The following is a 25,805-nucleotide window of genomic DNA, read 5'->3' as shown; positions in this document are numbered from 1 at the left end:
ATTTTAAAAAACTGGGGGAAATATTTATGCAGAGATAAACATGTCAGAAACATTGGCATGAATACTTTAAAAAACTTTTTAGGGGCTTCCCTGGTGGCGCAGTGGTTAAGAACCTGCCTGCCAATGCAGGGGACACAGGTTCGAGCCCTGGTCTGGGAAGATCCCACATGCCGCGGAGCAACTAAGCCCGTGAGCCACAACTACTGAGCCTGTGCTCTAGAGCCTGTGCTCCGCAACAAGAGAGGCCGCTATAGTGAGAGGCCCACGCACCGCGATGAAGAGTGGCCCCCGCTCGCCGCAACTGGAGAAAGCCCTTGCACAGAACGAAGACCCAACACAGCCAAAAATAAATAAATAAATAAATTTATTAAAAAAAAAACTTTTTATATTAAAATATATGTTCTCCAGTCCTTTAACAGGTATTTAAATGATCATCTGATATGTCTGAAGTCATAGGCTAGGTATGAGAGAGATATAGACTCACGTGGGTTCTTCAAAGGGCCTCAAGTCTAGAGTTTCATTTCCATTGTGAGAATCTGTCAATAAATGGTTATTTTTATATTATAAAACTATATCCCACTTTAAAACCTCTAAATAGAATAGGTATTATCTAACATTAATGTCATAACATGTCTCCTTAAAGTTTAATGACTCTTTAAAATAACTAAATTAAGTAGCTTCCAAATATCCATAATATAATGAGTGACAGAGCTCTAGGACCTAATTACCTTTATTTGACAGACACATGCAAACACATATACACGTATTTTAATGTAATACGGTCACTTCTTAGACATAACTTCATTCTTCCAATACAACTGAAAATGTGTCCCACTTTGCATGATTTATCATTGAACCACAGCCCCCTTTTCTGTGTTCATGGAATAAATGGAGAAGATAATTAGAATTCCACTTTTCTTGAAATGTCAAGAAAGGCAGATGCACTCTGACCTCAGCTTTAAATTTAACCAAGAATATGGGAGGATATGAGGCTGCTCAACATGCTTCTCAAGGAATTTCCCCCAAGCACTAATACCTGAATAGCCTGAAAAAATATACAAGCAAAGCCTTCGTCTCTCCTGACGTGAAGTTATGCTCAGCATGCTAACTATAAGGCCGGGGCTTAGTTTCAGGACAACAAAGAACAACATTTTCCCATTCTTCGTAATGTTTGTGCTAAAATAACACTCTTGTGATGATGATGATAATTCTCTATAGTCAGCATTTCTTAAGTGCCTACAGTGGGGTAAGGCTTGTTTCTAAAGAATTTAAAAATGTGTTTTTAGCAAGGCTCTAAAGATTGAGTCTTTACTATGCTGTCAACTGTTACATTTTTTAAAGCGGTAAAAAGAACAAAACACAGAATATTCTAGGTCTCCGTTAAAATGTAGAAAATTCTGTGGTGACCGGTTGCTAGTGACCTATACTGATAATTAGAAATATTATAACTTATTGAACCAATACTAAGTGATACCTGTTGCAATAAGCACTTTACATTGTTTTGATGTATTTTGATATCTCCATTTTGCAGAAGAGAAGCCAAGATTCAGAGAGGTTAAAAAACTTGGTAGGGTCCCACAGCTATAAATAACAGCAAGATTCAAACCCAGAGCAACCTGACTCCAAATCCTCCTCTTAACCAATGATCTACTTTCTTCTCAAAATTCCTGCAATAAAGGGAAACAATTTAACATGTGTCTGTTCATTTACACCTACAGTGTGCTAGGCCCTGGGCTAGTCTCTAGGGATACAATGGTGAAGACAGGCTGTGTCTCCCTGCCCTTGAGAGCATGCATTTGTTTGAAATGTATGAATACTTAATATTAGCTAAGTGAAATGGGAGGATAATAAAGGAAAATAGACAGATAGTTATGGGACATCTTTATATAGAGGCAGGGAAGGCCTCCTTGAGAGTTGTTGGCTTATGGGAGACCTTGGATGAAGTGAGAGAGGATGAAACCATGCAGATATCTGGGGAGAAGAGCACGTGACACAGAAGGAAGCAAGTGCAAAGGCCCTGAAGAGGGAACGTGCCTGTGTCTGAGGACAATAAGGACTGACAATGTGGCTGGAGGGGGGAGTGTGATGGAGAGGATGAGCAGAATTGAGGACACAGAGCCCACCAGGGCCAGTTCAGGGAGGCTTTGTAGCCCACAGTAAGGATTTACAGTTTTTGTACATGTGCAATAGGAACCCATTGAAGGGTTGGGCTTATGGAGAGACTGGGTCTCATTAACCCCGGCCGTGTGGAGAATGCACTGTCGAGGAGCCATAGCGGACATGGGAGAGCAGTTAAGAGGATGCTGCCAGGCCCCCAGAGACAGGTGGAGGCTGAGATAGAGCCTGTCTCTGGGGGGACTGGTGAGTGGTTGCTTTTGTGGTCTATTTGGAGAATTCAGGGGATTTTCTTTTTTTTTTAATTTATTTATTTTATTTTAGTTTAGTTTTGGCTGCGTTGGGTCTTTGTTGCTGCATGTGGGCTTTCTCTAGTTGCGGCGAGCGGGGGTTACTCTTCGTTGCAGTGCGTGGGCTTCTCATTGCAGTGGCTTCTCTTTGTTTCGGAGCACGGGCTCTAGGCGCGCGAGCTTCAGTAGTTGTGGTGCGTGGGCTCAGTAGTTGTGGCGCATGGGCTTAGTTGCTCCGCGGGCATGTGGGATCTTGCCGGACCAGGGCTCGAACCCGTGCCCCCTGCATTGGTAGGAGGATTCTTAACCACTGCGCCACCAGGGAAGCCCCTCAGGGGATTTTCTATCTAGCTGGGGACATGAATAAAACTCAGAATAGTGGAATAATAAAGACAGTGTCCAATTAAGAACTCCATTGTTAGCTGCAAATTCTTCCACATATCTCCTGCATGTTATTTGGGGAAGGCAGGACCCGGTCACAATGGTGGGTATTTTGAGATGGGGAAGGTTGTTAGAGCCTCTTTTGCATTTCCCTGAGAGCTCATTTAGTCATCCATTTCCCTTATTAATTAGTAAGAGTTCATCATAATTCTAGATAGATTTCTCCAAAGAATGAAATCCAAAGGACAAAAGGATAGCAAATGGATCTGATTGTGTACAAAGTGGGAATAATTGGAGGGGCAGGAAGGTGAGGCACAGAAAGAGCAAAGCAGGGCTGATTTAGAGCGAAGGCTATGATCAGTGGGGTAGGTGAGGAAAGACAAGAGGTGCAGGGTGGTAAAGAAATCTGAAGGCACTGGTGATGTTACCAAACAGGGTTCTTGGACTCTTTAATCAATAGAAATTGATCAGAGGCCAGACAAGAAATTCAGGCAAGGCTTTACTGGGACTCATGCTGCCGCAGGAGGGAGAGAAAACAAGTAACGGGTTCCCTTGCTCACTCGCTGAGGGGGCGTGGTGAGCTGGTTCCTTACATGGGAGGATAGGGGTGGGCCCCGGGGTTAGGTGGAGGGGTGACTTAGGTGGTCTGCCCACCCCCTTGGCGGTGCTGTGTGCAGACATCATGCGCAGTACCCTGTTTTTGCTCCCGGCTCTTCAAAAGTGGCAGTTGGGTTTTTGGTCTTTTTGTATCTTGTTGTTCATAATTTGCCCCAACTGCGCATCTACGCAGTTATTTTTAGTCCCTTTTATTTTCTTTGTATTTTGTTGCTTGAGAAGACGTTTGTCCAGGTGCAAGCACTGCAGCAAAGGGTCCCAGGTCCCAGGTTTCAGGTCCCAGCCTGTCTCAGCGAAGACTGTAGCCTGAGGTAGAAAGGAGTGAAGAGCCGGTGGGTTTTTAAGGGCTCTGAGGCACTAGTACTGTCCCTGAGGCCCGTGGGCAGAGTGGAAGGTGTAAGCCAGCTCTTCACTTCCCTGAGGCGGGTGGACAGGGGAGCCTCTCTTTCCTACAACTGCTTCTTCTCCCCAGAACACGTTCCTGTGTGTGTGTTTGTACATGTACACATGTGTGTGCGTGTCAGCTAAATAAAGCCCAGCAGATCTTGTCTCTCCCCTTGTGGTTTCCAACTGTCCTGTGCCCAACCAACCACCATCCAAAGTCAACAGCTTTTCCTTCCTTTTTTCCTTTATTTTTGTATGTTTGTTTATAAACAGTGACATTCAAGCCCAAGGGGTAAGGAGGGTGTGAAAAGGGCCTGAATCAGAGGAAATTTAAGAGATGCACAAATGAGGCTTTTGTCTTGGTTTTAAAATGTTGGTAGGTTTTGTTGATTCTCATTCACACCTAAAGAAGGGTGTGTGTGTGTGTGGCCAATAACTTACCAGAGAATTTTAGGACGTTTGACCAAAAAGGAGTGAAAGCCACTACCTGATGTGCTCGTGCTTTGAAATGTATTTTTTTCCCTTCCTATTTAAAAAAAATTGAAGTATAACTGACTTACAACACTAGGTTAGTGCTAGGTACACAACATAGTGATTTGATATTTCTATATATCACAAAATGATCATCACTGAAATGAATTTTTAAAGCACAGCTGAGTTTGGCGGGTTTTGTGATTAAATGTGAAATCCTCAATTAAAAATGTTTTAGGTTCTTCCAAGAATAAGAAACTTCACCTAACTGCATCAGATTCCAGCCTTGAGCTAAACAAATGTACTTGAACGCCTGCTTCTTTTCCTGTATCTGCTGGATTATTTTAGCTGAAGGGCATACCAGCCAGAATTTCTCAAATGAAAATCTCTTCCGAGTGACTAAGGCCATGTTTTTCCCTGTGGGATGTGCGGATTACCTGTGGATGTTGTGAGTATACATACGTGCATGGCTTTTGTTTACCCATCACATAGGTTCCTGCTAAGTTGGGTCAGTTTTCAGATCTCATTACGAAGCTCAGAGTTTCTCGGAAATCCAACAGTGCCACTAATTCCTGTTGACGAAAGTGAGTAGCCTTAGGATTCCTGAATAACCTGTGAGGTAGACAGAGCCGAGGGTGGTTTTCCCAGAAGCAATGACATGCACACACCCAGGGGCTGAAATAAGGCTGAGTGCCTACCTGGAGCTAAGCCTTGGCTGTCACACCTGGACCGTTTGTCTACAGGTGTGTGTGTGTGTGTGTGTGTGTGTGTGTGTGTGTGTGTGTGTTATAATAGTTCACAGCATAAGAAATTCAGTTGCTTTTTGGCAACAACTCTAAGCAGGATAATTCATGAGCCCGTGCAGGCACAGCCCCCGGCCCCATCTCAGGAACATCCATGGTATTTCCGTCAAGCTTTAGGCCGGAAGTTCCCGGCAGACAATAGAAAAGCACCAGGTGTTCCCAGCAGCAGCTTCCTTCTTCTCCCTTAAAAGTTGTGTTTGGCAAGTTTCCCAAAACAGGAGAGGTGCTCCTGGTTGCAGGCGGTGTGACTGTCGCCTCACTGCGGGAGCATTTGTCCCTGATGCGTCTGCACCTGGCTGTCCCAGAGGTGTCCCGTGCAAATTAAACTTGGGCCCTTTGGAGACAAGGCCAGTCACAGGGCACGTCAGGAAGCTGACTCGTGCTTAGAAACCAGGCTGCTTTGAGGTTTCACTCTGGATTTGGGAAAAGCTGTTGCAAAGTGAGTTGGTCTTTCCACCTTCATATAACGAAGGCTGCTCTGAATCCTGCTGTCTGTGAACGTCACCTTCTTGCATGGAATGAGACAATGGGATGTTTCCACACCGCTGTTGTAAACCCCTCACCTTACTGTGGAGACGCGAAACTAAAATCTCCAAGCTGTTTGTTATAGGGCTTCAAGGACTAGTAGTTTACTAATAGCCTGAAATAATTAATGTAGCTCTCCACATGCCAAGTTTATTTGTGGAGAAGTAGTTTATATATGCAGTAAATGGAAGAATATTGAGAGTCTGGAAATAAACCCTCACATTTATGGAAAATTGATTTTTCAACAAGGATAAATTGACTGCCAAGGTAGTTCAGTGGAGGAAAGAACCATCTTTTCAATAAATGGTGCCAGGGCAACTGGATATCCACATACAAAAGAATGAAGTGGGAACTCAATCTCACACGATAAGCAAAAAATTTAACTCAAAATTGACTAAAGATCTGAATGTAAGAGCTAAAACTATAACACTCTTAGAAGAAAATATAGGTATAAATCTTCACGATCTTGGGTTAGGCAATAGTTTATTAAATATGACACCAGAAGCATAAGATTCAAAAGAAAAAAATAGATAATTTGGCCCTCATCGAACTAAAAACTTTTGTGCTTCAAAGGATACCTTGAAGAAAATGGCAGTTACTCAAATAATTAACCATAGAGTTATAATATGACCAACAATTTCAGTCCTAGGTATATGCACAAAAGAAATGAAAATATGTTCTATACTTCAATAAAAAATAAATTAAAAATAAATAAATAAAATTTTTTAATTAAAAAAAAATTTTAAAGAAAATATATTTCACAACAAACTTGTTCATGAATTTCATAGCAGCATTATTCATAATAGCCCCACAGTGGAAACAATGCAAATGTCCATCAAAGTGATGAATGGATAAATAAAATATAATACCGACATACAGTGGAATATTATTTGGCAACAAAAAGAAATGAAGTACTGATATATACTACAACATGGATGGCCCTTGAAAACATCATACATAGTGAAAGAAGGCCACATATTGTATTTCATATATATAAGTCCAGAATAGGCAAGTTCCCAGAAACAGAAAATGCATTTGTGGTTGCCTGGGGCTGGAGGAATTGTGGGGAAATGGGAAGTGATACTCACAGGTACAGATTTTCTTGGGGTAATGAAAATATTCTGAAATTGATTGTAATGATGGTCACACAACTCTAAGAATACTAAAATCCATTCAGTTGTACATTTTAAATGGGTGAATTGTATGCTGTGGGAACTATATCTCAATTAAGATGTTTTAATAAAATAACCAAAGAAAATAGATGGGTAGAAATTAGCTGGTGCCAGACTTTTCCAAAGTGGCTTGTACCCATGACACTCTAATCAGCATGGAACAAAAGTCCTGCCGCCATCACATCCTCAACACTTGATATTGACCAGATTTTAGCTTTTTATGTTTCTGATGGATGTGGAAAAAAAAAAAAATGGGTAGAGAGGATGGACTCTGTCATTAATTATAGTTTTTCTGTATTTTTCATTCTCTTCTCTTGGCCTTCATCTGCTTTTCCAGATGTTTCTTAGAAACCATCCGAAGCAAAGATTTATAGCTCATTGTGTGGAAGCCACAGGATTTGTGAGAAGAAGCTAGAGAGAGAGATGACTGCAATATAGTGTTTACATTTAAGATTTACTTTTTGTTCATGTTTCAGACTTAATTCTTAACTTTGCACCTATTACCACATACTAGCTATTCCCTCTCCATGGAGATGGCAGGTCTTTGGAATTCTTAATAAAATGTCCTCAGTTTCTTGGTCAAACCTGTATACTGAGAATCACATATAGTTTACTTTTCACCAAACTTGCTCCCAACAAATTGCCACGTGAGAGGTAAAGGAAAGCAGAGAGGCAACAGATGTGCTGTTTTCCCCTGCTTTATGACAAAAATTATACCTCTGTCAAGATCAAAGAAGAGTCTTTTATTCCACCAACTGAACTTCTTATCCTAAGCTAGGGAACTATTATAAAGTAAGGAACATCAGTGGAGAGAAAAGGAAATCACAGGATAAAATACATTCTTAGGTTTTCTTCTCTAAGTCGAGCTGTGGAGGGGAGCACGGCACAGAGCATAGGGCAGGTTTGCCTGGTGAGGTGTGCCCTGGGATGTCCATCTACTTTCGCCTAGACGTGGGCAACTGACCTTGGCAATTCAGTTATCTCCTGTGAGCCTAAGCTTCCTTGTCCTCGAACTGAGGGATCTCAAGTCTTTCCTAGCTCTAAAAATCTAGATTTTATTATTTCATAATCTGATTTAGAATTCTCTGAGAGATCAATGCTAAATGAGCAGAGAGGTAGATAAATCTACAGTTGAATCAATATCGTACCAAATATTTCAAGTAATGAATAAATGTCATAAATGAAGCAATCTCATGACTTTTCTCAGGCCTCTGGAGCTATAACTGATTAGCATAGCATTTTAAATTATTGACTCAAACCAAAAGAGCATGTCTATTAGTTTTGCAATCCACAGAAAGATGAGCACAACAGACATGTCAATATCCAAACGTACGTTTAAAAAACTAACTGCCAGGTTCCAAATGAACAGAGGCTCAGTTAGCCATAGTGAAACTTTAAATATTTCGAACGTTGGATGACAAGTTCTATTTGAACCAAGTTTGATTTGGTTCCTTTTTTTTTTTTTTTCTTTTTTCTTTTCTTTTCTTTCTTTTTTTTTTTTGGCTTGCAGTATAATTTACAAATTTACATACAGTGAAATGCACAGATTTTAAGAGAACAATTCAATGAGTTTTGACAATTGCATACATCCATGCAACAACCTACACCCCTATCAAGATATAGAATATTCCCAACTCCACAAAGTATCCTTCCTGGCCCCTCCCAGTCAGTCCCTACCCAGAGGCAAACATGGTTCTGATTTCTTTCTCTATCCATTAGTTTTTCCATTCCTAGAACCCTGTCAGTGGAATCATACAATATATACCCTTTTGTGTCTGACTTCTTTCACTCAGTAAAATGGCTTTGAGGGTCATCCATTTAGTTGGGTTTATCAGTAGTTTCTCACAGGTTGGATTCCCTAGAAAGAGACAAAGATTAGCATGCAGGGCATTTATTAAGGAGGCCTCTTGGGATCTAAGGCTTTGGAAGGGAGGGAAAGAAGCAGGATTGAGCAGAGAGAGAAGTCAAGCTGTGAGGCAGCCTGAACACCCTCCCCGGCTGGACTGATCCCCTGGGGAGCTCTCGGTGACAGCCGCCATGGGTGCATGGTGGCTCAGTGGTAGAATTCTCCTCTGCCAATGGGACCTCTGGAGCTGCATGGCCTGTTAGAGTAATTTCAAGTTGTCCCCACTCCCCTGTTAATCCGGCATTGGATGTGGGCTGCTTCTCCAGGAAGAGGATGGTACTTTGGGTAAGGCTATTTGTTTCAGCCAAGACAAATCTGCCGCCACCCCTCCCAAAAGGGCTGACTGCTAAGGCCTGTCTTCCAGGAGCAGCCCCAGCAGATGGGGAAATAAGTCCTTCATTTCTGGGGGGGGGCGGTCTGGGCAGCACGGCACAGTGTTCTATTGCCGAGTAGTATTGCACTGACGGGTACACCAAACTGTATTTGCCCCTTCTCCGGCTGATGGGCATTTGACCTGTTCCAGTTTGGGGCTATTATGAATAAAACTGCTATGAACATTCTTAAACAGATCTTTTTATGGATATGTTTTCATTTCTCTTGGATAAATGCCTAGAAGTAGAATTTCTGCCTCATAGGATAGGTGTATGTTTAAGGTTATAGAAACCGCCAGACCAAATTTCCAAATTCCAAATTGTCATTTTACACCCCCACCAACAATGTATGAAAGTCCCAGTTGCTGTATATTCTTGCCAACACTTGGTATGGCCAATCTTTTTAATCACATACAGAAAAGACTTGAAAAGTATCCCGATCACTTAGATGGAAATATCAGAAGGGATTTCTGCTTGAGTTAGAGTTTGGACTAGACAGATTTGAATTTATGATATACAATAAGCATAATTTCATATACATTCCTGCAGCAAAAATCACATTTAACCTGTTGACTTCAAGTTCTTTGTTATTTTGAAGGTGTACTGCCATATCCAAATTTATTTCAAAATGACTTTAAATTTTTGAAGTCCAAAACTTAACCTATAGTTGAACCTCCTTAGTGGTAAGGTTCCCCTGTATTGGAAAATGAATTGGCACTCAGGTTCTTTTTCCTAACAGGTTCCTTCAACAAAGTATATTTAGATATTATACTTTAATAGTAGTTAAGTTTTACTGATCGGATGCGACATGCAAGGTTATGTTCTAATCATTTCATATGTGTTACATCAGTTATCCTTATACTTGATTCAGGGAAGTACTATTATTATCACCCCCATTTTACAAATGAGGAAAGGATAGGTAAAGATGGAGCTGCTTCATTCATTCAACAAATATTTATTGACTGCCACCAACTTGCAAGGAGATAAGGTATTAAACAACCAAAATAATCTTTTTTCCTTGGGGAGCTTACATTCCAATAGCAGGAGATATATAGATAGATAGATAGATAGATAGATAGATAGATAGATAGATAGATAGATAGATAATATGAGCAGTTTTACTTTTCTTGGGCTTTCAGTCCATATTTTCTATTTGGGATAGAAATTAGGATGCTAGAATGTACACTGCCTATACTACACCCTATTATTATACTACTATACATTATACTACACAATAGGCATCCACGACTGGGTATGTCAGAATTGCAGATATGAGTCCAGGTAATTGTTTGAAGGTTGAAAATGGATCACAGGTCACAGTCATTGGAGCTTGGACTCACATTTTGGTCTCTGACCGATTTAAGTGACTTCTAAGAATTGCTTCTACAATTCAGAGATGCTGGATAGGGGTGGATGGTTTGGCTATGCCAGTATAATATTTTTGAATGAAATATCATATAGGTTCATAAATGCCACAGATTTAGATATACAAACTACATTTATCCTCAACTATTGTCTGTAGTCTTACTTTTCTGGCTTTGGCCCTCTCTGAACTCATCAGAGGAGAAAGTGTTAGCTTAACCACCTGGCTTTCTTCCTCTGCTGCTAAGGCCTCTTCTTCCTATTCCAAGCTACTCTTTCACCTCAGTGCAAATTAAACTTCTCATCAATCCTACTTCCTCCAGTATTCCATTTAGACTGCGTAGGTCTTCCTTTCGAGTAATCTGTGTTCCCACCTGTGTTAGTTATCTATTGCTGCAGAACGATATTACCACAAACTTAACAGCTTAAAACAACATATGTCAGGGAGATCAGCTCGGTGCTTTGTGACCACCTAGAGGGGTGGGATGGGGAGGGTGGGAGGGAGGGAGATGCAAGAGGGAAGAGAAATGGGAACATATTGTATATGTATAACTGATTCACTTTGTTATAAAGCAGAAGCTAACACTATTGTAAGGCAATTATACTTCAATAAAGATGTTTAAAAAAAAAAAAAACAAAACAAAAAAAACAAAAAAAAAAAACAACATATGTTATATCTCAGTTGCCGTGTGTCAGGAGTTAGGGCACAGCTTAGTGGGGTCCTCTGCTTAGAGTCACAGGATGTCATAAAGCTGCGATCAAGGTGTCAGCCAGGGCTGTGGTCTCACTAAGGCTTGACTGGGGAGGGATATATTCCCAAGCTCATGTGGCTGCTAGCAGTGTTCCATTCCTTGCAGAATGCCAGGCTGAGGGCCTTAGTTTCTTGCTGGCCGTGAGCCAGAGGTTGACTACTGCTCCTTGTCTCATGGCCTTCACGTGGCAGCTCACACGTCTTCAAAGCCAGGAAGAGGGTGTGTCCTAGCAAGCCAGATGTTACAATCCTACACAACATAATCACACATACACACAAACACACACACAATCACGTGCATTCTCACCATAGTCTGTTGGTTAGAAGAAACTCACAGATCCCATCCGCCCTCAAGAGAAGCTACTTGTACAATGGTGTGAATATCAGAGGGCCACCTTAGCCTTTCCGTTGCACCCCAATATTAAGAAACGTTTCTTGTATTACCTCAGTCAAATGTTTTCTTTCTGCAAAAGCAGAGTAAGCTAGAACTCTCCATCCAGTCCGTTAATCTGTATACAATGATTTGTAAGTTAATGAACATTCCTGTTTAGTTTTAGCACTGCTGTATTTCAACGAAATCAATTTTTAATAAGACATAGGCCAGTAGTCTCAGAGGAGAAATTGAACAAAGTTTTAACTGGGGCTGTTGAAAACATAATGTATGTATTTAGTAGATGCATATTAATGTAATTGTGACAGTTTTCAGATTCTATGTTTTCTCAATTACTGAATCAAAAAACCTAAGTAATCATCAAATGGTATTCTGTTGACACTATTGCTTATTGCTGGGCCTGAGAGTAAACCCCACAATACTTTTATGGGTCCTCAATTTCCTTTTTCTATTTCCCCTGGTAACCACAGATCTAAATGATGCATTGATACAGATCAGATTCATTCATTCATTTATATATAAAATACATACTTCCTGAGCACTTACCCACATTCTGGCTCTGTGTGGGTGTTATAAGGGTAAACCAGACACGGCCTCCAGATGACATTCAGTCCAGTGCAAGAGACAGATGAAGAGACAGCCTTGGGATAAATTCCACGGGGCAGGTTGCTATGGAAATATATAGATTAAGGTCCCAGAGGATTTGACATCTAAGCCAACATATCTCTTAGAACATAAAATATAGGAGAATTAGAGGCAAGATATTGAGAATCATTCAACCCAAGTAGACATAGAAAATAAAACCCGAGGAAGGATGAGTCCTCTAGTTAGTAATAAAAGAGGGAGATGAACAGAGGTTTGAGAACCAAGGCTTGAGGTAAACCTAGACAGAAGGTGGGAAGAAAATAAGCCATGGATTTTTAGTAACTGCAGTTTTGGCAAGCTATAAAGAATCTCATTCTTCCCATGGTAATAACAGTTTTCAGAATAAGGTACTTGATATTTCTACATTGACACAAATAATGAACTACAACTAAATATTCATAATGCTTTTGGATAAAATGAATTTTTTTTTACCCTAGATGAAATAGGGTAATATTTGTCTCAGAAACAAAGCAAAACATATCACCCTAAAATGACAGACTCAAGTGAGAAATGTATATTAATGTTGACTATTTTATTAATAAATGTAGCTGAGTATTGTATTCAGCATTGGTTCACAGAAACAAATCACTGGATGTGTCATTAGCTCAAAAAACAGTACAGTACACACCTATAAAGAAGAAATAAAATAATCTGTAGAAACAGTGAAATCTTTGGAGCTTTATCTGGGTTTTGGAATATTTATAGCAAAGCAAAATCCACATCATTTTCTCTTGCTAAATAAATGAGAGAGAGGGAATAACAATATTCTTTTAAAGTAAAACAATAAATCTTTCATGTAAAGATTGATTCTTATTGTATATTGGGCCCCTTTCTCCCTTGTAAAAATTTCCCTTGTGCATTCTCATAATTGAAAGCCCTCTGCTTAAGGAGGTTGGGGAATGAAAACCCTTCAATGAAAGAGCCTCATTGCTTTGGAGAGTGGTGTATAGATTTTAAATGTAAATATTCCAAGCCCATTTTTTATGTCTGCTTCTTAATGGTGTGATTATATGATTTCTCCCTGAATAAACCTTGTTTTGATGAGAGAGTAAGTCTGAACAACCTGCAAGTTGCCTCATCCCCCTTCTCAGCTCCCATCTTTATCACCTGTTTGGAGAATGTGTCAACTTTCCTTAATTGAGAAGTAATTTTCAGTTACTGAAATCCCTTTTATACTCTGAAACCTCTTCAATATGTACAACTTTCCCCTAGGGGGCTGTTTTACTTGGAGGCATCTTAGGTTTAGATTTAAGTTCTAATAAAACTACGTATGTTTTCAGAAACATAGCTTAGAGCTTTCTTTTTTTTCTGTTTTAAAATACCAGAAGCATAACAGTAAAGAACAGTTGAAGCTAGGCCTATGAAATATGAGAAACTACTTATTTGCAATTCCCTTAAGATGTCATTTAGAGTTTTAAAGATACCATTGTAGTACAAATAAAAAATATTACAGAGATATTAACTCTAAAGAAAACAAAAATAAGCAGTAGATTGAGCATCTGTTTTTATTTATAGAATGCTGTGCTATTTAATAATGCAAGTGGTTTAAATAGCACTAAATATGCATCTGTGTTTTCCCCGGGATGCGAAATAGTAAGTTTTAAATTCACCTTTCTACTAGTGATGTTTCAGTTCGTGTAACTACCAGATAGCTCTGTTTTTCATCTTGAATTGTCTTTACCTGCATTCCAATTACTTTTTTCCATTCAGAAATGCAGAGCATTCTCTTAATTTATTAAGTCAACCCCTGCTTTTCACATGGATGAATGAAGTTTCTGAATATACCAAAGCAAATCTCTTGATTTTTATTTCTTATTTTCATTTGTGCCCTTATTTTTATTATTCCCTTTCTTACTCTGTTCCTTTTCTTCTTTTTTCTTTCCTTTTTTAGCTTCATCAGTTTAATACTTACCTAATTTATTTGTATAAGTATATTATTTCTCTCTGAATAAACCTCTCTTTCTTTTTTTAAAAATTCAGTTAAGACTTTAAATATACCTCTGATTACCACATTACTATCATCTCACATATTCTGTAGTGCTTTCATTGTTTTGTTCTACACACTTTATAAGTTACAATTTGATTTCCTTGTGTAACTTAGGAGTACTTTTTTAAAAAAAAGTTTCCAAAAAAGTATGAGAGGGTTTTTTTTTTTTTTTTTTTTTTAACTGTTTTTCTTATTGATTTCTAAGAAATCAACACATTTCATTACATTATGGTCAGAGATTGTAGATTATATAATATGAATTCTTTAAAACTTATTGAGATCCAGTATTTACTCAATGTGTAGTTGCTATTTCTTGAATACCAGTGTCTACATATATCTGTAAAACCAAGCTTATCAAATGGATTGTTCATATTCATAACCTTAAAAATGTTTTGCCTGCTTGATCTTGTTACTTTTTCATGGTATGTTAAAATCTTTCCATATTATTGTGAATTTGTCTATCTATCCTTCTAATTCTGTTAGTTTTTGTTTTTTGTATTTCAAGATTCTGATGGTAGGGGCATACTAGCTGATAATTTGTACATCTATTTTCTTGTTAAATTATTCTTTTTATCATTATATAATCGGTCCCTCTATGCTATTCATTATTTTTACCTCAATTTTAATTCATCTATTATTAATATTGATACACCAATTTTCCCTTGGTATTTGCTTAAGTATATATTTTTCATGCTTTTATTTTCAGCTTTTGCTCTTTTGGATGTATCTCCCAAAATTGGCAGATAGAGAGATGCATTGTATTTCTGCTCCAATCTTTTACTCTTTGTCATTAGATATGAATATTCCTTTCACATTTACTGCAATCAGAATTTTGGGCTAACTTGACCATCTTATTTGATCATCATCTTTTTTAGCCTGCTCTTTTTAAAGTTTTCTCTCATTTTCTTTTCTCATTATTTGGGTTAGTGAAACATTTTTTTATTCCCCTTTCTTTTATTTACTGATTTGGAAGCTTATTATTATATTTTTCTTATTATTTGAAACAACACATTTTTCTAACAAAGTCAAAAAGTATTTAATTTGTCTGTCCTCCTGGTCAAAATCAGGACCTTAACATATGTTAAAAACTCATTGACTACCTCTCCATTTTGCACAGCCAATAGTTTATTAAATTCACCATAATTTTATCAATTTCTATACTCACTGTTGTTTTTTGCATCCCACCCTTAATCTGGGCTCTTCTTCTTTCTTGCTGAGGAATATTCTGTAGAAGTTCCTTCAGTGATTAACCACTTTTAGTGAGTGATTGTTTGATTTAGTGAATGATTGTTTATTGGGGTATGGAATTCTAAGATATTTCTCCATAACACAAAGAAAATATAATTCTATTGTCTTCTTGGATTTATTGTGATGCCTTGATGTGGCATCTGTCTTTTCTACCCACTACTTTTTAAATTTTCTCTTTATTCTTGACATTCAATGTCCCTAGGATATATCTAGGTATAGATTGATTTTTTCCTTGGTGACACTTAGGATTGTTTTCATTCTACAATTGGATGTCTAATTGAACATTTCAAATTTGAACTTCAAATTTTTTACCCCAAACCCACTTCACTCACTGTTGTCTCAGATTTAATTAATGGCAACTCAGCCCTTCCAATTGCTCAAACAAAATTTTGAAGTTGTCCTTGCTTTATCTCTTTTCTCCCATACTCCACATTCAATCCATGAAGAAATTTGGCTCTACCTTAAAAATGTACCCAGAAACCAAGTACATTTCACCATTCCCACTGTTGCCAACCTGGTCTAAGCCCCTGTCACTTCTTGCCTGGCATATTCTTGTAGTCTCTCCTGATCTCTCTGCTTCCAACCTTGTCTCTTCTATCCTCTACTCAGAAGCCGTAGTGATCTTAATACATAAGGCAGATCATGCCATTCCTTTGCTCAAAACTGTCATTGCTTCCTCATCTCACTTATAGTAAAAGCCAAAGTTTTTATGGTCAACTTTAAGGTCCCATATGGCTTACAATCCCCTTCTCACCTCCCCCTCCCTTACTGTCCTCCAACCACCCTGGTCCCTTAGTGTTGCTTGAACATACAGCATGCTCTTGTCTTCTGGCTTTGGATGCCCTTTCTCCAGATAACCACATGGCTAACTCCATCATGTCCTTTGAGTCTGTGCTCATTGATTACCTTTTCAGTGAGGACTACTATGACCATCACATGCTAATCCATCACTCTTACCCTTCCCCATTTATTTCATAGCACTTTTCATCTTCTAAATTGCTATAAAATTTACAGATTTATTATGTTCATTGTTTATTTTCTGTCCTTTCCTTAAAATGTAAGTTCTCTGAATGCATATATTTTTACTTTTTGTTTAATTCTATATCTTAAATACCTAGAACAGAGCCTGGTACAAAGGAGATGCATAATAAATATTTGCTGGATGACTGATGAACCAATAAATGAATTCTTATTTATACGGAACTATCATACAGATAGATAGATAGATAGATCCATCTTATGTATTTTCACAGAATAGGAATACAATGCAATGCAGTATAGTTACAACCACATGCCCATTAACTGGCAAATAGATAAACGAACTTTGATATAGCCGTACAGTGGAACCCTACTCAGAACAAAAGGGAACAGACTACTGATACATACAAGAACATGGATGAATATCAAAAACATTAAGTGAAAAAAGCCAGATATAAAAAACTGCATATGCTCTTATTCCATTTATATGACATTTTAGAAGAGTCTAAACTATGGAGATGGAAAGCTGGTCAGTAGTTGCCTGGTGCCAACGAGTAGGACAGGGATTAACTGCAGCACATGATGGAACTCTTCAGGATTCTCAAAGTTTTCTAAAACCTGACTGCAGAAGTGGTTGCACTACATATTTACTAAAACTCATTGAATTGTTTACTTTAAATGGGTAGAATTTAGGGTTTGTAAATTATTCCTCAAAAAGCTGTCAGCAATAAATAAAGACATACAGTTAATACTAACTATATACTATCAGAATTTAATCTTTGATTTCGGAAGCCCTTCACAATCTTGAGTCATCTTCAGAATGAGTTGCTGACTCTGTATTGGAAAGATGTGGATTTAGCAATTAATAAAGTTCAGAGCCTTCCCTGTAGCAGCCCACTGTTCATCCTTAACTCTTGGTGGAACAAACCTCTATCATAGTACTCACTGTTATAGTAATTTACTTGTAAGCCAAAACACCCACCCTCCACCATATATATATATAGTGAAGTCCTCCAGGGTACGGTCTGTACCTCACTTATCCTCACACTAGAGGTGTGAGGCCCATGGGAGATCCTCAGTTAATTCTAGCTAAATGACTAGATGATGATTATTATTAATAGAATGGCATATAAAAGGAAATTTACAGTCAGTGACACAAATTGATATCATCTTGCTATGCAGTCCGCATAATATCACCAAAATCATACATTTATTCCTAGCTGGATTTTTTTCATCCACGCTGCAATTTACTATAATTAAGGAAATCATGTAAATGTGATTTATCACACAATACATATTGAGTGCCCTCTATGTGCCAGACACTTTGTTAGGTTCTAGGGATAGATGCGATGGTTAATAAAACAATGATTTGGACCTTATTTTAAGCAATTACTTTCTGTAAATTGGGCACTAATTATTAAAAATGTCTTGAAGGAATGTTCTCTATAGATTTCGGTTAGTAAATTAAAGATTATTCATTTTATAGCAGTTGTCAGAGTTTTAAATACTGTGGACGAGTAATTTGTTTTTCTTGTAAAACGAAGTGCAGCAAATTACACACTTTTTCTCCTGGGGTGGGGGAAAGTTTCTGGAAAAGGAAATTCCAGCACCACCCCTCGAGGTCTTTATTTTCCAGAGTAAATCTTCTAACCATCCAGCTCAATCACTAAGTAAGCACACGTGTGAAACACCATGCCCTCGGCAGAGACTCACTCAGGGCAAAACAGGGGCAAGGTATTTTGTTAATCCTTTTAGCTTGAGCGAGCAGTAGAAGAAAAACTCAGGAAATAAATCATATAAAAATATGAGAACAATAGGAAAGAAAAGCCTGTCTTACAGGTTTGTTTCCTGTTCTAATACTTCTGGAATGTGGTTTTCTCTCCTACTGATGCTGAATATAACTAGAATGTCTAAAGTTGTAATTCTTTTCTTAACCAGAGTTCTCCTTTGTCTGTTTATATTATCATGTTAAAACTAAAATCTCTCAGCATTGTCAAAATAAAAGGCATAGGAAGCATTTGGTGGCAATTGCTGTAGAGTAACGTTTTAAAAAGTAAACACTGGTTGCATATACAGAATTTCAACTGAAATCATAACATTCTATTTGCTTTTTAGTAGTTATATGTTTCTAAATATGCTGACTTTCACAAAATGTAGCCAAGTTTTGGAGTAATGCAAAGTTTCAAAAAACTGGCAGATAGTCTAGTAAAAACCTACTTAAAAACTTTTGCACACCAGCTTTTAGTTTCTGAGTTATATATTCTTGTACTTGATTATTAGAACCTCTTGTGTTAAAAATAGCCTTCTAATTTAAAAAATTGACCTTTAGCACCTCCACGAGACAAAGGGAGAAAAGACAGTTTTCTGCTCTTTAATAAATCTGACAGTGGTAGGTAGGAAGAAAATAAATGATTAAACTGATCCTTTTAGATCATCTGTGAATTTCTGTTGTTTCTTCTGACCATTGTATCTAGAAAACAAACTAGTACACTTTAAAAAAATCCTATTTGGAAAGTTACTAAGTTTTAATTACTAAGTTTCATTTCCTTTCCACTAGGAGAAGGTTTTCTATGACTGCGATTCCCATTACTCAGGCAAATACCAGTAATTCACTAGATCTTCACGGCCAAGTCCAGGAATAAGGGTGCCAGTTAAGAGATCTTCATCTACCTGTACGTGGCCACCAACCAGCCACTTTTGCTTTCTAGACCACCGCTGCTCTGATCAACCATCTCATCTTCTGGTACTCTGCCTAACCCTCCTCCTCCTACCCCCTCACCACCAAATGCTGGTGTCTCAAAATGTGGTCCTAGCAGAGCCAGCAGCAGCCAGGAAACCAGACACCTAGGATGAGTATTCATGGCATCTGTGCTTTGAGGGAGGAAGATCTCACTCTTTCTCCTACTCCAAGCTGAGATTTGGCCACTAGAAAAGCCTGTCAGTGACTTAAGTTACAGGACTTGGTAATGGTGACTGTACTTGTTGTAAACCATCTCTCTAGTCACCAAATTGTATGCCTACAATTTGGACTTTGACCTGGTAGGAAAGGACCTTTCCACAAATAGATTGCTAAAGTTTAGGTTTATGTCTGCTTTTAACTTTTATCTAATGGAACTAGTGATTTCCACCCATAAAAAGTGCAAGTGTCACTTTGGGTACCCCAGATGGATGAATTTAATAACTCCTACAAGCCAGTGAAATCTGTGTTATAGGGTAAAATGCTTGAAAACCTCAAGAAGTACAACCTCTTTGTCAAAAGGCAAACCAGTTTCCGGGAGGGGAAATTCGCTCTAACTAATCCACCCAATTTAATTTCTTTCCGGAAGTAAAGGAAGAAATCACAGAAGGTCTTTCAGGGGTTCAAAAATATTTAGACCGGATGATGGAAAAAATCAGAAGATGCTGTCAGTCTATATTTTTAGGAAGGTTTAACATCAACAATTTCTCACAATCAGTCATGGTATGATTTGATGACAGCATATTAAAAAACATGAAAGTGGTGCTACTCTGAAGCCTGCTCATAGAGGCCCGTTGTTAAATTTCCAGAAACTTGGCAAACCAGTTGACATAAATTTTGCGAGCCAGCTGACCACTCATTGAATTGGTCATTGTAGAAGTATTAATATCATAGAAAACAGCAAACACAAATCGCACATCAGTCTTGTCCCCACCCCCAGAGCAAACCAGTTGTTGAGCATTTGCCAGGATATCACTGGATGAGAGATTGGTCTAGAAATATAGACTGAAGAACAGGACCAATGCTGAAGAGTTATAAATAGATCATTTCCTCAAAGTTAGATGTTGGCACTAATCTTCTTTAGCAATTTTATAAATTCTCTGGAAAGAGGTAACACAGAGAAACATCCATTTTTTTCAGATGACATTAAACATTCCCACCGTTAAACTATAAACTTGAGGGATTAACAGGCAGAGCTCTTAGTAAAACTGTGAGTTCGCTGAATAATAGCAGATGAGCTGTAATGAGGCAAGAAAAGGGCAATTTGGGGGGAAGTTATCTTTTTTTTTTTATAAATTTATTATTTTTTTTATATTTGGCTGTGCTGGGTCTTCGTCACTGCGTGCAGGCTTTCTTTAGTTGAGGCGAGCGGGGGCTACTCTTCATTGTGGTGCGCGTGTTTCTCATTGTGGTGGCTTCTCTTGTTGCGGAGCACAGGCTCTAGGCGCATGGGCTTCAGTAGTTGTGGCGCATGGGCTCAGTACTTGTGGCACATGGGCTTAGTTGCTCCGCGGCATGTGGGACCTTCCAAGACCAGGGCTCGAACCCGTGTCCCCTGCATTGGCAGGCGGATTCTTAACCACTGTGCCACCAGGGAAGCCCCTGGGGGGGGGGAATTATCTTAACATACTCTTGTTAGATGATAAATTCTAACCTTTATGTTATGACCTATAACATACTCTTGTTAGATGATAAATTCTAACCTTTATGTTATGACCTATAAATGGAATTCAGGGATTTCTGTAGACTTTCTCTATGCTCATTAATGTAATTTGTTAGCTGTGATAAAAAGGCTGTTAAAACACCAAGCCTCATGGGAAGCACTGGAAACAAAATAGAATAAACTGCGCCACCCTTATAATGGCACTTTAATGCCTACTTCCTGCAGTTTTGGTTGACATGCTTCAAGGATAATGTAATGGAACTGGAAAACTTTCAGAGGAAAATGTGTAACCTGATCGGGGGGTTATAAGAATCCCAGATGAGGCTAAGATTATATTAACTAGCAAATCATGAAAGGTTTTTGAATAAGGTATATATAGATGGATTTAGTAAATCCTGAAAGACTACAGCTATAGAGTACCCCTTTGATGTTTGAAATATGAATTTACAGAAGAAATAAAAAGAAACATATTATTGTTTCTCAAGGAAAAGAAGTATTGATACCAAAAATGACACTGTACGTCAAAGTTTAGCTTTTGTTAATTTCAAAGAAAATCATTGTATTTACATATTCTGATGTGCAAAATTTATGGTATATTTCCTCTAATCAATGACCTCCCTTATCCATTAGGCTCTATCAATGGAAAGAAGAGTGAGAATTTCCTCCTCTCAGTTTAGATTGAGAGAACACTCAACCTGGTCTTTTTTTTTTTGGTGGTTGTTGTTTTAAGACAATTTAAAGGAAGAAATAGAAGAGCCATTATAATTGTTTACTCTCACTGCTGAACCCCCCAGGTGGAATGTGTTCCCAAACACAGCAGCCTTGCACTTTAAAAGGAAATTTAGTTAGGATTAATTTCATTGTCCTAATTAGAACTCACATCTTGGTTAATCCTCAGTTTTGTTACAAAATATCAGGGTTTCTTTGTGGAGCTGATCCTCCGGCTCTGCAGCACCAGCTCGGATAGACGGAGGTCTCTGTGGCTTTGGTGACCCTGCTTAAGCATTCCCACCGTGTCCCGGCTCTGCTCTCCGCGTGCCTCCCACTGCAACCCCCCTCACCTGACCTCAGGGCCTGGGGAGGGGGCGGTGCCCCAAGGTCAGGCGCTTTTGCTCAGCAGAGATGTCAGGCTTCCTGGGGGCATCAGTTTTTGAGGTCTGCCGGGGTCCAGATGACCTGGGACCAGGTGTCACCTAGAGGTGCGCCTCAACCTGTGCCTCAGGAAGGGCTAGGGAACAATTTTGTTATTGTATTAACTACTCATTTAACTTGCTTGAGAAACTAACCAATTTTTACTTTCTGTCTAGAATGACGTATGTAGGAGAGTGAGCCGTAATGCTCCCAAAGTGCCTTGCTTTTCTCTGATATAAATATATTTATAAAGACTTGGTCCAGTGGATTCCTGCGTGTGTTTGCCACAGCAAGATTTTAGGGACTTGGCTTGTATGTAGTGGGGATACAGTCTGAAAATGGGTTCCCTTCCCGTGAAGATGGGAAAGGAGCTTGAGGTGGAGCTCTGAGCAGTGGGGTTAAGCCAAACCCCTGAAGTGGCCATTTCCTCGTCACCCCACTCCTCTCAGGTCCTTAGAAGGACGTCCAGTTTTCCAAAGCCCTATGCCTCCAAGCCTGGTCTCATCTGAGTCCCTGCCAGGCTCATGTGTATACCACATTAGCACCACAGTGATCTGAAGATTCTATGTAATTGTTTTATGTATACATGTGAATACATAGATACCAACATTTTAAATAATTTGATAAGGTCTTTGTAGCCACTCAAAAAAAAAAAAAATCAGTGTTTCTTAAGAGTGAATTAGGCAAAAGGAAGTAGATAATTGATCACACTATTCTAGGGAAAAAGTTTTCTTCACAGTAGAGGGTGGGCTATTTGGGTGTGAAAAAAAGAGGGTAACTTAAATGATGAAACAGACAAGCAAATGTCTTTCAAAAAACAAAGCAAGGCTCTATGTGATCTTTTTTTTTTTAAAACATCTTTATTGGAGTATAAGTGCTTTACAATGGTGTGTTAGTTTCTGCTTTATAACAAAGTGAATCAGCTATACATATACATACGTCCCCATATCTCCTCCCTCTTGTGTCTCCCTCCCACCCTCCCTATCCCACCCCTCTAGGTGGTCACAAAGCACCGAGCTGATCTCCCTGTGCTATGTGGCTGCTTCCCACTAGCTAGCTATTTTACGTTTGGTAGTGTATATATGTCCATGCTACTCTCTCACTTCGTCCCAGCTTACCCTTCCCCCTCCCCATGTCCTCAAGTCCATTCTCTACATCTGCGTCTTCATTCCTGTCCTGCCCCTAGGTTCTTCAGAACCTTTTTTTTTTTTTTTTAAGATTCCATATGTATGTGTTAGCATACGGTATTTGTTTTTCTCTTTCTGACTTACTTCACTCTGTATGACAGACTCTAGGTCCACCCACCTCACTACAAATAACTCAATTTCGTTTCTTTTTATGGCTGAGTATAAATATTCCATAGTATATATGTACCACATCTTTTTTAAAAAATTTATTTATTTAATTTATTTATTTTTGGATGCACTGGGTCTTCGTTGCTGCGCCCGGGCTTTCTCTAGTTGTGATGAGTAGGGGCTACTCTTCGTTGCGGTGCAGGGGCTTCTCACTGCGGTGGCTTCTCTTGTTGCGGAGCACAGGCTCCAGGCGCACAGGCTTCAGTAGTTGTGGCACTCAGGCTCAGTAGTTGTGGCTTGAGGGTTCTAGAGCACAGGCTCAGTAGTTGTGGCTCACGGGCCCAGTTGCTCCGCGGCATGTGGGATCCTCCCAGACCAGGGCTCGAACCCGTGTCCCCTGCATTGGCAGGCAGATTCTTAACCACTGCGCCACCAGGGAAGCCCTGTACCACATCTTCTTTATCCATTTCTCCACTGATGGACATTTAGGTTGCTTCCATGTCCTGGCTATTGTAAATAGTGCTGCAATGAATATTGGGGTGCATGTATCTTTTCGAATTACGGTTTTCTCTGGATATATGCCCAGGACTGGGATTGCAGGATCATATGGTAGCTCTATTTTTAGTTTTTTAAAGAACCTCCATACTGTTCTCCTACTGGCTGCACCAATTTACATTCCCATCAACAGTGTAGGAGGGTTCCCTTTTCTCCACACCCTCTCAAGCACTTATTGTTTGTAGATTTTTTGATGATAGCCATTCTGACCAGTGTGAGGTGATACCTCATTGTAGTTTTGATTTGCATTTCTCTAATGATTATATACTATATAGATTTTTAATAGTTCAGAGTTGAATGTCTAGGATAACCTAAAAAGTGAAAGCTGTGGCAAGTGAGCTAAATATAGTTTTTTTAAAAATACACTGTTGGAGACGGATAAATTGGGAGATCGGGATTGACATATACACACTATTATATATAAAATAGATAACAAATAGGGACCTACTGTGTAGCACAGGAAACTCTACTCAATACTCTCTAATGACCTATATGGGAAAAGAATCTAAAAAAGAGTGGATATATGCATATGTATAACTGATTCACTTTGCTGTACAGCAGAAACTAACACAACATTGCAAATCAACTATACTCCAATAAAAATAAATTAAAAAATTAAAAAATACTCTTTTTTGGGAATCCCCTGGCGGCCAGTGGTTAGGACTCGGTGCTCGCGCTGCCGGGGCCCTGGGTTCGATCCCATAAGCCTAGAGGCCTGGCCAAAACAAAAAAATACACTTAAAAAAAAACTTTAATGAAACATATACATTCAGAAAAATGCACAAATCATAGTATACAATTCAATGAATTTTCTTAAAGTGAACCACATTTATGTAACCACCATCCAGTCTAATGCCATATCTATCTCCATCTATCTATCGATCTATCTATAGCTTGATCAATAGATAGATGGAGATAGATATGGCATCTAGATTTCTCATCAACCGTATTTGTATTCATATTTTTAAGGAGTTTGCGGTTGAGATTTAATTACAGTAGGATTTAATTTAACTTTTATGGAATGTTAACTTCTAAAATAAATTACTGTTGTTTTCACCTTTTGTATATTTTAAACAGCTTACCATGCAGTTTGATAGTCTCACAGTGATTCTTCTGAATATAGGAGAGGTGAACTTCCCAGAGTCTAGGTGGTAGAGAGCAAAGTGTATACTTTGTTGATCTCACACATAGATCCATCATTCAGATTTATTGTTCAACCTGATTGAGGCCACTAATACTGCTTTTTAAAATTCCACTTGTTAAAAGGAAGATAATTTTTAAAAGGAGAAAAAAAAATGCACACATATCAGCAAACAATGTGAGGAAGGAACTAGCTTTAACGAAACAAATTTTCTTAAATTAAGTACCGTGACTAAGTACTTTAATTCCTTTTCTTATTTGACAGGGAACCTTTTAAGTTAAACGGGAGTCACCCGAACTCTCTGCTACCCTGGGGGGGTCGCGGGTCTCACAGCCCCCGCAGGCGCGGCTGGACCAGCCGGGGCCTCTCCCCTCCCCACTTCCTCGCCCCCCTCATTCCACCGCCCCCGTCGCCCACTCCCCCTCTCTCCTCCCCCGTGACCCTTGACCCCAGCTAATCTGCATAGAGGAATGACAGGCATCCGCTGGGCAGGATCCGCCGCGCCGGCTGCGGCCGGCCGGGCTGGGAGACCCGCGAAGGGGAGAAGGTGAGGGGACCCGGCGGGCAGCTCCGCACGGACCGGGAAATGAACGCTTGGGAATCTTTCTGCGAGCGGACCCATGATCCAAGGACCAAAAGAGCCGCGTGATCGCCCGACCTGGCCCTGCGACCCGAGACATGGGCCAGACCTCGGTCTCCACGCTGTCCCCGCAGCCCAGCAGCGGTGAGTCCGGGGCGCACGCGATGCGCTCCCGCCCCGCGGGCGCTGGGCTGGCTCGGGGCAGCCTGGGCGGTCGAGGGCTCCTCGGCGAACCGGGCTCTGCCCGAACCCGCCAAGTCCCTCCGAGAAACCCGAGAGGTAGCGCTCCCCCAAACTCTTTGTCGTGG

The 25,805-nt window shown here is 39.5% G+C and overlaps 1 protein-coding gene across 7 annotated transcripts in view; it reads left to right on the top strand.

Annotated features, from left to right (window-relative positions):
• Positions 1-25,805, top strand: part of PHACTR2 (phosphatase and actin regulator 2) — a 262,820-nt gene that overhangs the window by 107,264 nt on the left and 129,751 nt on the right. For 6 of the 7 annotated variants that reach the window (XM_036871320.1, XM_036871322.1, XM_036871319.1 and 3 more), the window contains exon 1: positions 25,398-25,641. The exons of the other annotated variant lie outside the window; for it this stretch is intronic. In XM_036871320.1, coding sequence (XP_036727215.1) covers positions 25,596-25,641 — 46 coding nt within the window. In that variant the 5' untranslated portion in view covers positions 25,398-25,595. Of the gene's footprint in view, positions 1-25,397; positions 25,642-25,805 lie in introns of those variants that run through there. 7 annotated transcript variants of the gene reach the window in all.

Source organism: Balaenoptera musculus, chromosome 12 (genome assembly GCF_009873245.2).
Source record: "Balaenoptera musculus isolate JJ_BM4_2016_0621 chromosome 12, mBalMus1.pri.v3, whole genome shotgun sequence".
NCBI classification, from domain to species: Eukaryota; Metazoa; Chordata; class Mammalia; order Artiodactyla; family Balaenopteridae; genus Balaenoptera; species Balaenoptera musculus.
Note: the sequence above shows the minus strand (reverse complement) of the source record. Positions and strands in the feature narration are given on the sequence as shown.